Source organism: Cydia fagiglandana, chromosome 8 (assembly GCF_963556715.1).
Source record: "Cydia fagiglandana chromosome 8, ilCydFagi1.1, whole genome shotgun sequence".
Lineage (NCBI taxonomy): Eukaryota > Metazoa > Arthropoda > Insecta > Lepidoptera > Tortricidae > Cydia > Cydia fagiglandana.
In genome coordinates, this window is record NC_085939.1 from 11,870,547 (window position 1) to 11,881,687 (window position 11,141).

Below are 11,141 nucleotides of genomic sequence, written 5' to 3' on the forward strand. Positions count from 1 at the left end.
ATGGGGGTTTTCGGGGCGATAAATCGATCTAGCTAGGTCTTATCTCTGGGAATTTTAGGGTTATATGTTTTCCGAGCAAAGCTCGGTCTTTCAGATATTATTAACTATAAAGAGTGTAAAAGCTATAAACTATGCAAAAAATATTAATATCTAAATTATGTTTATCAAATAAAAGGTTCTTGAAGACCCTTTCATATTTCGCGCCTCAACGACTCAACGAACGGCAACCGCATGAACGAGGCTTCACACACCTTACTTAAATACGTTGTTCTACTCGACCGATCAAATTGAATGTAAAGTCCCCGGTATACTGTATAAAAATAAAATAAACTGCACGTACAATAAACAATAATTCCAAAGTATCCGTATTATTTTCTTCCATTTATCCGATTACCCGCTTCACTTGTTTGGCTGAATGCGATACGCTAGGAGCGCAATGAGATTTAAAAAAAATGTAATGTCAAGTTGACACAGCAACCAAACTTAGGGAAGAGGTTATATTTCGTTAAATACTACACAAACCAAAAATAAACTTATAAGTTTCTGTATAACATTTTTCAAAATGAGGGAATCTTTTTTGTCTAACTGCGAAAAGAGCTTTTTACAAAGAATTATTTCAGAAGGTCATGTAAGTCATCTACAAAACTATACAAACTGGCTCCTAGTTTATCAAGTATAAACTTCTAAAACTAATATACTTTTTTATTACAGCGTCTCGATGGAAGAAGTTATAATGAAAGTAGAAACGTGGGTATAGCATTTGGTTCTCAATACGGTAGTTGTATTGTATCTCTAGGCGAGACAAAGTAAGTTCAACAAATAGTCTACCCTTTAGCTGTTTACACTTTGCTGCTGCAAATTGTAATCATCACTTTTTATACTCATATGTTGTTTTCTTTTCTTTTAGAGTTCTAGCACAAGTTTCTTGTGAAGTTGTACAGCCGAAGGCCACAAGACCGAATGAGGGTATTTTGTATATAAATGTGGAGTTGAGCCCAATGGCCGCCCCTCACTTCGAAGCTAACCGCCAGACAGACCTCTCTGTGTATCTAAATAGACTGCTTGAGAAATGCTATAAGGACTCAAAATGTATTGATTTGGAAACACTTTGTATTGTTGCAGAAGAAAAGGTAGCATTTAACAATTTACCATTACCATATTTAACACTTTAAAGTGTTCTAGTGTTCTGTACATATATTTAATAACACAAACAAGTCTACCGCAATATGATTATGATATCACAAACAATTTTTACCTTAAACTGAAATATATGGTAGTGTTTCTACTTGAAATAAAAACAAATTAAAATATTTTCTGAAAATAATTTAATTTGTTCTAATACTTCTAATAGTAATTTTTAACTTAGGGTAAAAACAATGAAATCATATTGCAGTAGACCTGATCATGAAATTAAACACATAACATTACCATATTTGCCATGTGGTTTTAGTGGTGTTAAATATGATGTGCTATTGCCATTCCTCTCATTGGCATTGGAAAGTTAGCCATGCATGGTGGCAGTTTAACAACGACATACATACTTAAGTGCTGTATGATAAAAAACTGTAAATTAAAAAACAAAATCTGGTAAAATATGATACTTTCCTTACTGAGGTTTTCAGTGCTAGTGTGGGCAAAGCCCTCCAACTCTTTCTTCCTATGACAAATAATAATCATCCACTGGGTAAAATTGTATTGATTCTCACTGTATTGCCTAACATCAACATGTACACATACAATTTATGGCTTATAAAAAAATAAAAAACCTATTTTGTATGGTGCCCACATCCTCCTGCCATGCCAAGCCACTGGTTATATACTTCTCTAAATCAGGGGCTTGAAACAGGTTTTATTTAAACACCCGAAATAGACCAATATTTTTAATTATTTTATGCTGTAGGATTGAATCATATGTTTAAAATGGTTGAGGTAACAACTTCGTATTATTAGATTGTCCCATTAAAAATGAAATAATAAACCAAAGAACGAAAAAGAACGTAATAATACCGGTATTTTTTATATGAAGATAAAACCGGGCCTGAGCCTCACTCTAAATACTCTCCCTTAAACATTTCAGGTGTGGTCACTACGCATAGACATAAAAGTCCTAAACCATGCTGGGAACCTCATTGAATGTGCCAGCATAGCAGCACTCACAGCGCTCGCTCATTTCAAGAGACCTGACGTCACTCGCAACGGCGACGCTGTCACTATACACACTATGGCAGAAAAGGATCCCATTCCCACCGTCCTATATCACTATCCAGTATGCCTGACTTTCGCTATATTTAGTAATGAGTAAGTATTGATTTCAGTAACAGGATTAAGTTAATTATCAGTGACCTTCTAATAGGTAACTTTTAGGGGCTTCTTCAATGTCTTTTTTATAAATATAATATTTATAAGCCCTGTCCTTGCAATGTAATATGCTTGTTAAATTCTGCTGGTAGTATGGTGAAGGAACCTGCTCAGATAGGCTTACTATAATTGTAGGAAATTCCATTGGCTAATTGTTACATTATCGATTATCTAATTAAGCCCTGACACTCAACTATGATGACTCCATAGTATTACCCTCAACCAAAACATAGTCAACCCCCACTAAAACACGAACCGTAGTAGCGATCACTTTTAAGCTGTGGATGTCTGTGGGTGCCCCAAAACGTGAATGTCACATGAGCGTTGCCGTTACTTCATAAACTTAAAATTTGGTCAGGTAATTGACCTCATTCCAAAGCTAGCTAAAACATTAACTGATATACTCATACATAATTTGAAACTGTATTGTTTGAAGACCCATTTTCCCCTTTCAGCATACTTATATCAGACCCCAGTCTAATCGAAGAATCAGTATGCACAAGCGGCACAGACGAGAGTATCAACACCGGCGGTGGCCTTCTAGTTATCGGCATGAACCAGTACAAGGAACTCTGCTTACTGGATCTGACGGGCGCCGCTATCTACAACCCTAACTTGGTACACAAAGCCATCTTAAGTGCAGCCACTAGGAGTAAAGATGTTGTTGATATGATCAAGACCTGTATTGTTAGTGATGATACGAAGAGGTATGACTGATTTCATAATTTGTTTGAGATGTAATAAAGTTAGCACGTCTCATGTTGTAGCAGTGCTCGGTATTTTCGCAGTTTGTAATGCGGCACCAATTATGAAACTAAAATCGAAAGTAAGAGTAATAGAGAAAGTTAGACTTTTGGTGTTCGTGTTAAGCCCTCAGTATTTTTGACGTGGTATTTTTTTATAAGCCATAATTTATAATCGATGAACACCGGATAATATGCACGAAAAAGTGTCACGTTGTGGACAGATCACCATGGTAACGTTACGGCAATTTTCATCAATGTTTTCTTATGACGTTATCACGCAAAATTATCGTCCGTAAACCGACTTTACAGACAACCATATTTTTTAAATCTAATAAAACCTATTAAGCCGGTACTGGGCACGTCTAAACTAGGGTTCCTTATAGCCCACATAATTTCCACTAACTTTATTCTCTACTTTCAGACAAAAACGAGTGAAGATAAACTTCTCAGACATAATAACAAGCGAGCACGTGCTGTCTCTAAGCAGACGCGACGTGAGCATTCGTCTCAAGCATTACAACGTGGACGACGTCCCACCGCAAGACGATGACATGGAGGAAATTGAAAGCGATGGCGTGGAGGAAGTGGAACCCAGCAAATATGATGGTGGGTTGGATCCACAGATAATGGCTCCTGCACACGATGGGCCAGCGCCGGCCACTCCAAGGGACGCATTTATGCGTTAGAGGGAGCAAGTGATATTGCTACATATCTTATTCTGCCGCATGGCTGCGTCTCTTGGAGTGGCCGGCGTTGGCCCATCGTGTAGAGGAGCCATAAGACATCCTTCAGACTGAGCATAGTAGCGCTACTTCCTCTGCCACAAATATACGGTAGTTTTACTCCATTTTCGAGTCAAAGTGTCTTTGTGTGACGCCCGAGTCTTTGAACGAACCAATCACGGCACGGGACTCGCTCTCCTCGTCCCCCGCACCCCAGTATTTTTGGCAGCATCGATTTCATGAAATAATTGCTCTAAACTCCGTCTAGAGTATTCCTAGTCTATGGCTGGATCGATTATTTCGTGTTGTTATTCAATCCCGTCAGCTAGAAGACAAGTGTGAAAGTTTGCCAGTACTTGTATCACATTCTACTAAACATATTCAGTAGATTACCCATGGTGGGAAGGCTTTTGGTATATGTACCTAATTACGAGAAAGAGTTACAGATCTAACTTTACAGGTGTAAATTCTAAGAGAAATTCGTACTTTGAATTTAACAGCTGAAGCAGATTTCAGTTTCACTGTTCAGTCACTTTATTGTTAAGAAAATAAGAGCGAGTAACACCTCGTCCACTTAGCAACTTCTGCTGCTGACTGTACCCTATATGCGGTTGGTTGGTTGTCAAGTTTGGAGTTTGACAAATCAAATCAGTTACCACAACACATATAGCGCCATCTGCTGTCAAACTCAAGGCATTATTTTTACTAAGACTTTAAACTTGTTTTCTTATCAATAACTGTTATTTCAACATTTTTTCAGTTGTTTCTTCAGTGCCTCAAACTGCTGAAGTTGTATCTAAGGAGAGTGCTTCAGGGTGGGTGGAGGTCTCGTCGGAATCAGAAGGAGACTGTACTGTAGTAGAGTAATAGTCGTGTATGTTACATAAAATGTAATAAAAATCCATTTTACAATTTACTGTTATTATCTCTTAACAGTACTATATTATTAGCATTGCATTTCCCTCATAAATTAACAATCATACATAACACTTTGACACTGCAAGGATAGTATAATACAAAAATATTGGCTAATTATACTATATGGAAATAAATATTATTTAATAATGACGTTCATTTCATCATAAGATGATTACAGATTCATACAATGGTTAAAACATTCTTGTAATATAAGTTCATTTATGGAAAATAATTTCATAAAATTATTTAAAATGTCACACAATATTAATGAAGGATTAGTAAACATCACACATTGATTTTCATTCTCAATATTTCCCAATACATTCTGTCTTGATACAAGAAAAAACAGGTGCATTACGCTGCAATCAAATATAATATCCCAAGGCTAAATTACAAAACAATTTTGTATCAAAATGCCTAACAGAGTAGAACTTAGAGTTTATGGCTGACAGATGGTTTTAAATGTTTTAATATATTTTATTTTCTACCATAATATACTAATAATTGTAAACCAATGGTACCTACCAATTATGAGAATGTATTAAAATAAAACCTATCAATGTTTGTGGCCTCCTAGCCTAGTCTGTAACTCTGTAGTGACCCTGCCTACGAAGCAGGAGGTCCCGGGTTTGAATCCTGGTAAGAGCATTTATTTGTGTGTTCATCACAAACATTTGTTCCTGAGTTATGATGGATGTTATCTATGTATATATGTGTATATTATATATATTGTTGTCTAGCACCCACAACACAAGCCTCATTGAGCTTACTGTGGGACTAGGCTGATTTGTATAAAATTGTCCTATAATATTTATTTATTATTATTTACTGTTTATTGCAAGGAATGAGGATGTATTAAAAATTTAAACCATAAGTCAATCTAAAACAAAAAGTATTGAGTAGCATATGAGTTCAAATTGTTAACCCTTTAATACAAATTGTAATGCAATAGAGGAAATATCATATTTAATTACGACTCCCAAGTAACCATCTGCGACTGATAATTTAAGAAGAGAAATAGAGTAAGAATAGGTACCTAAAATAATCTAATTAAGTCTATGTCTTCTAAAATAAGTTACACCACAGTCTATACAGAATCCGAGTTGATTCCATTCTTCTGATCCAGTTTGTTGCCATTTGTCTTTACCATATAAATAAAATATGTCATAATCTCCTTTTCATTTACTGGCAATGACTTGAAGTGTTTCTGTATAGCCTGGAACAAATGAAAATTATTTCAGTATACCAAATGAAACTTTTTCCTAAGTAGACAGATGGCTTTTTTTGGAAAAGTCAATTAAATTAAAGATTTAATTAATTCATCTTATATCCTACAAGTCAACAATTAAATATGCTGGAGATAAACTTATTCCGGTTACTCCAGTAAACATAATTTTTTAAAATAATGGTAAAATATATAAGTAAATGGACTTATTGAATTTCACATTTCATCCAAACTTGGTATGCTTAGGAAGGTTGATGAAATACATTGGATTATACCAATTATACCTCAAGTTATTTCATTAAGTGTTTTGGATTATTAAACTATATTTATTTAAGTTCAATGTGGAGAAGATCATCCATCATATACAAGAGTTCTTGCCCTATGATGGTCTTCCAAACTGAAAATTGTATATGCCAGTGCTTCACACTGACTTCATTTTTTTTATTCATTTGGAGATCCAACAGCTGTGACATTATACATTGTAGTAGATACAGGGAGCAAAGGATATACAAGGATAAAAGATATCACAAAAGAGAGGAGGCAACATACAATATAATTAGTGTTTCATGCAGTGCAGTTTCGACATATAGACTCCCAGATTACTGCCTTAGGGTACTTAACTGACTAAATATGTGTGAGAGATAAACTTACATCTGCTAATTGAGCCTTGTTGAAGCCGGGCCGCGTAGGCACCTTATAATGCCTTTTGTAACGCCTTAGGGTGTTCACTTGCAGCGAGAACCAGTCAACCTCTGGCGAATCCATCTCTGCCTCGTTACTGTCATCCTCTGAGTCCTTAGGCCTCCTCTGCTTCGTCCGTGCACACTGTATCATGTTTTTGTGATAGTCACAAATGTATGTATGTCTGGCCTGAAATAGAAAAATTTATTTTTACTTTACTATATATAGAGAAGCAACATTATTTATCATTCAGGCCTTCAACATCTTGACAGATGATATATGCAGCGTCTGTAAGCGAGGAACAACGTCTCTCGTGGCTGTATAAGCCAATGCGGGACCGGCATTTGCGACCGTGTTATATTTATTATAACTGTTATACACCATGACGATAACAATTAAATTTGCTCTCAGCTCAGTTAAATGATGCTGCTAAATTCAATACAAAATAAATTAGATGAAGCTTCAAAAACTAACTAGAAGGAAGTCATGATAAATAGGTAAGTATAAGTATAAGTGTATAGCATATTCATGTATGAAAGTGTGGGTGTAGTTACCTGAGGGTCAATGTTCAGCTTGAGCCGCCGCTGGGTGACCGTCTTCTGGATGCGTTTGCTGTACGCCGCGTTGCCAGCGGACCGTCTGCACCGTTCGCTATCATCCACAAGGCAACATATTTGGTCGGAATTTCCTCGAGAATCTTCTTCTCCTGTACTAAACCCGTTGTTCATTTGATACTCGCGTTGAATCATATATAAAGAATAAACTTTACTTCTGTTATAGACGTCGCGCGGGGGATTGACGACGAATCGACGTATTCACAAAGACGCGCAATTGAGGTTATGATTTGCAACAACACAAATCATTTCTTCTATGTAGAACAGCAGATTCATCACAATGAACCGCCGTGGAAACGGTTTTACACCTGGATCACCATCCGGAGGCAGAAATTCCTTAACATCACCGAAAGGTCCATCACTGCCGTACACAACAAATACAGAGGATATTCCAAAATGATCACCAGTTTTACTTGTCTCTCTGACTGCGGATTGATAAATTATGTCCGTAATTTTTTTTTATATAATAATGTTTTTAACAATTTAAATAAAAGTGAAAATCTGCCACCGACTACACTGACTTTCGCACCGATCGCTTTAGCTTTTAGCCATTCGTTCGCGTCAATCGTTTTTCAACTGTCAACACAATGAACAACGTAGCGCACACGGACAACAAGGCCGTAAATGAAATTAGTCTTTCTGTCTTCCCCGGCTTATGAAATGAACGCTTGCTGGAAAACAGATCGTTCGTATTGTGCGTGAATGTGTGCATAGATGCAATGTCAGTCGACGTAGCTATATTTATGTAACTATAAACAAAAAATAAAGCCAACGCCGCCTACGTGATTGGCTGCAGCGTGGCGGGACATTTAATTTTGACCAATCAGACTGAATTGCCGCTGACATTGTCTGCTCATGTATTCACTTACGACAAACGCGAAGTTCCCTACGTAATAAGCGCTGAAATCGTGTGCTCGTTCGTAATATACACATACTTGGTGAGTTTTTCTATTTTTTAATTTTAATATCGTTATTTTTATTAAACGTTAAAAAGTAGTGGTCACGGTGGTAGTGTGTAATGTCTACGATGTAATATTGTCGGATTCTGAGCGATATTTATAGTTCTACATTCTAATTTTGTAAGCAAATGGCTGCCGAAGTAAAGTGACACTATATCTATGACAGCTCTGTAGGTAAGTAGCTATCCGTCAATGTGTTGTGTTGACATATATTATGACCTATTATTGCGCATGCAAGGGTTTATGTGGCGACCCAGGCGGTTATATTGTTATAAATTAAACAAAATATTTGTTTACAAATATCTTATTAAATTCTTATTGCTTTATATAAATAATATACGAATATTTTATCATTTATAATTAAGTTTCGGCATTATAGCATTTATGTCATATCACTAAAAGGAATACTATTACATTATTTTAATCATAAGACAAGAATTCAAGTGCATAGCACGATATTTTGCCTGATATAAACAAAATATTCAATGACCTTGAATCACCAACACTCGTTTAGTAGTTTTTAGCATCGTATTTGTTTTGCCATAAGTACCATAACACATTTTGATTGAAAATATTATTATTTGATAAGCAAAACATGCAGTTATGACAACAGATACTGCCTCATATAATGTGGTCATTCAAATAATGAGATTGCTGAGAAGTAGACATTTTCTTGTGCTTGTCTAATTTATTTTTGCGTTGTCTGTCACTATCCGGTTGCTCATTAAGTTTCGGCGAGGGTTATCAATCAATCAATCAATCAATCAATATCAATCAATCAATATTTTTATTTGTTAAACATAGGTACATAGGTGTTACAATTAATTACTTAGTATCACTATGTCTTGCCAGCATTGGGTATACAAATTTATTTGCGTTGGTAAGTTTAACAATAAACTGCATGCATAAGTCTTACCTTACTCTAAACATTAAATAAATATTGCATTAAATTAAATTATTGTCTCTTTTATATTCGTCAATGGAGTAATACGCTTTGTTTGATAAGAATGTAAATGGGTTGCTGTGAGACTTTTGGGTTTCATGTAGGGATGTACCGACTAGTCGCCGACTAGTCGGGAAAGCCGACTATTCGGCCACATTTGTAGTCAGCGATTAGTCGGCGACTAGTCGGCAAAAACGGCCGATTAGTCGGCACTTTATTAGTGAAAGAAAAACAGAAAAAAAGAAACCAACGGTCAATATTTACCATATGTTTTATGTCTATTTTACCAAAATACCTATTCAGGGTGTGAAAACTTTTGTTCATATAATTGACCGTTTGATCGTTATCGTATGGTGGTGGGCTAGTGTTTTTTTCTACAGGTCGATTTCAACTGATTCTCGTGTAATTTCATGGCCAAGTTCTATACTTAAAGGATTTTATTATAATTCAGTTTTTTTTTTATAATGGTAGAGCCATGGGGAGCTATTAATGTTATTGCAAAATCTAAAGACTTTAAACAGGGCACGTTGCTGCTCAGGATCGCAAAATAAAAGAAAGACAGAAATTGAACGAGGATTCTTGTAATAGGTCTTTGAATCTGTAGAGAACAACTTTTAGCCAAGCTAATATATGAATAGCGCAACTAAAAGAGCAAAACTATTGTTTTTCACCTGAACTTATACGAAACTAATGATCTGGCCGACTAGTCGGCCGACTAATCGGCCATTCGAGCGCCGATTAGTCGGCTAGTCGGCCAAATCAATAGTCGGTACATCACTAGTTTCATGTGATGGACCTTCCTGACGACAATATATTATGCATCTAAGTTAGACACCTCTCTTTATTACGATGGTGTGACGTGTCAGGTGTGTGTGTGATGGTGTGGTCAAGTAATACATAGCATAGATATTAACACAATAGGGTATAAAAACACACTTGCCACTGGGGTCAACTGGAAAAAAAAGCGATTTGTCCTCAACTACATCCTATTTGTTTTTGTCTACAACATGTGCGTGGATAACATGAATTTAGGTATGTTCTTAATGAATACGTATGTTGTAATAGCTATTTTTCATGATCAGTTCTCACCGGTGCGTGATTAATTGAGAATATTTCGTTCCAGTTATTTCCAGTGGTAGCTTTTGGATATTTTTTTTCTAATTATAATTAAATTACATAAATGATTTTAAACTGGTGTTGTCTCAAAATCCAGTAATGGTAAGTTTTAGTTCAGCTAAGCAATTTGGACATAGGTGCCATTCATTTATTACGTAAGATGATTTTAGCCAGTTTTTGACCCCCTCCATGTAAGAATAAATGATAAATAGGCAAACCCGCTCCCCTCTGAAGAAGTAAGAATCTAAAGAAAAAAGTGAATATGCGTTAGGTTTATTTTAATTTTATTTTTCAATGTATCAGTTTCAATGAACGTTTATTTGTACCTTCAAAGATATGTAGGAAGCAAATCTGAACAAGTCAACGATAAATAAGACCCTAGAAATGAGTATACCATGCCTATTAACTCTTAATTTAATATTAAAATAAATCTGTCATAAACGAAATGCCTATATCAACTTTACATTTTCCATAGCCACCTCATTACTTTATAGACTGACGTTGGTATTTGAAATAAAGCATACACTGCTTGCTACTTTTATCATGTATTTTAAATTATTATTAACAAATATGTATAACTACATATTTGAATTATTTTAAATAAAATACGTAGAGTTATACCAAGAAATGTCTGCAACGATTTTGATACGCAGTGCAAGTGTTATTAATGCTTCATATTTTCAAAGAAGTTTGAGGTTTAAAATGCACTGCGCGTACTATCAAATTCGTGGCAAACTTATCTTGGTCTAGCTCTACTAAGGTAATAATGAAAAAAAAAATGTTTGTAGTAAGACATACAAAACTAAAAACGATGATTTGAAGTTGTGTTGGTATAAAGTTTCACAACAAATCCCTCGAA

At 35.5% G+C, this 11,141-nt stretch overlaps 2 protein-coding genes across 2 annotated transcripts; one reads left to right on the forward strand and one right to left on the reverse strand.

Annotated features, from left to right (window-relative positions):
- Positions 1 to 468: 468 nt before the first annotated feature.
- On the forward strand, positions 469 to 4,742 carry LOC134666798 (exosome complex component RRP45). The gene is made up of 7 exons (XM_063524095.1): positions 469 to 628; positions 712 to 806; positions 908 to 1,130; positions 2,078 to 2,298; positions 2,814 to 3,065; positions 3,526 to 3,710; positions 4,587 to 4,742. The coding sequence occupies exons 1-7, from the start codon at positions 563 to 565 to the stop codon at positions 4,691 to 4,693; spliced, it is 1,149 nt and encodes a 382-aa protein (XP_063380165.1). The 5' UTR covers positions 469 to 562; the 3' UTR covers positions 4,694 to 4,742.
- LOC134666824 (histone deacetylase complex subunit SAP30 homolog) lies at positions 4,702 to 7,816 on the reverse strand. The gene is made up of 3 exons (XM_063524142.1): positions 7,205 to 7,816; positions 6,621 to 6,839; positions 4,702 to 5,960 (listed from the first exon to the last, which is right to left on the reverse strand). The coding sequence occupies exons 1-3, from the start codon at positions 7,397 to 7,399 to the stop codon at positions 5,832 to 5,834; spliced, it is 543 nt and encodes a 180-aa protein (XP_063380212.1). The 5' UTR covers positions 7,400 to 7,816; the 3' UTR covers positions 4,702 to 5,831.
- Between the last annotated feature and the right edge of the window lie 3,325 nt (positions 7,817 to 11,141).

Excerpts from the sequence above, each read along its gene's own strand:
- LOC134666798 (XM_063524095.1), top strand. The coding sequence starts at position 563 with ATGAGGGAATCTTTTTTGTCTAACTGCGAAAAGAGCTTTTTACAAAGA. Across the intron at positions 629-711 it reads GAATTATTTCAGAAGGTCAT|CGTCTCGATGGAAGAAGTTA; the intron begins GTAAGTCATCTA and ends TTTTTATTACAG. Across the intron at positions 1,131-2,077 it reads GTATTGTTGCAGAAGAAAAG|GTGTGGTCACTACGCATAGA; the intron begins GTAGCATTTAAC and ends TAAACATTTCAG.
- LOC134666824 (XM_063524142.1), bottom strand. The coding sequence starts at position 7,399 with ATGATTCAACGCGAGTATCAAATGAACAACGGGTTTAGTACAGGAGAA. Across the intron at positions 6,840-7,204 it reads AGCTGAACATTGACCCTCAG|GCCAGACATACATACATTTG; the intron begins GTAACTACACCC and ends TTTCTATTTCAG. Across the intron at positions 5,961-6,620 it reads ACAAGGCTCAATTAGCAGAT|GCTATACAGAAACACTTCAA; the intron begins GTAAGTTTATCT and ends CATTTGTTCCAG.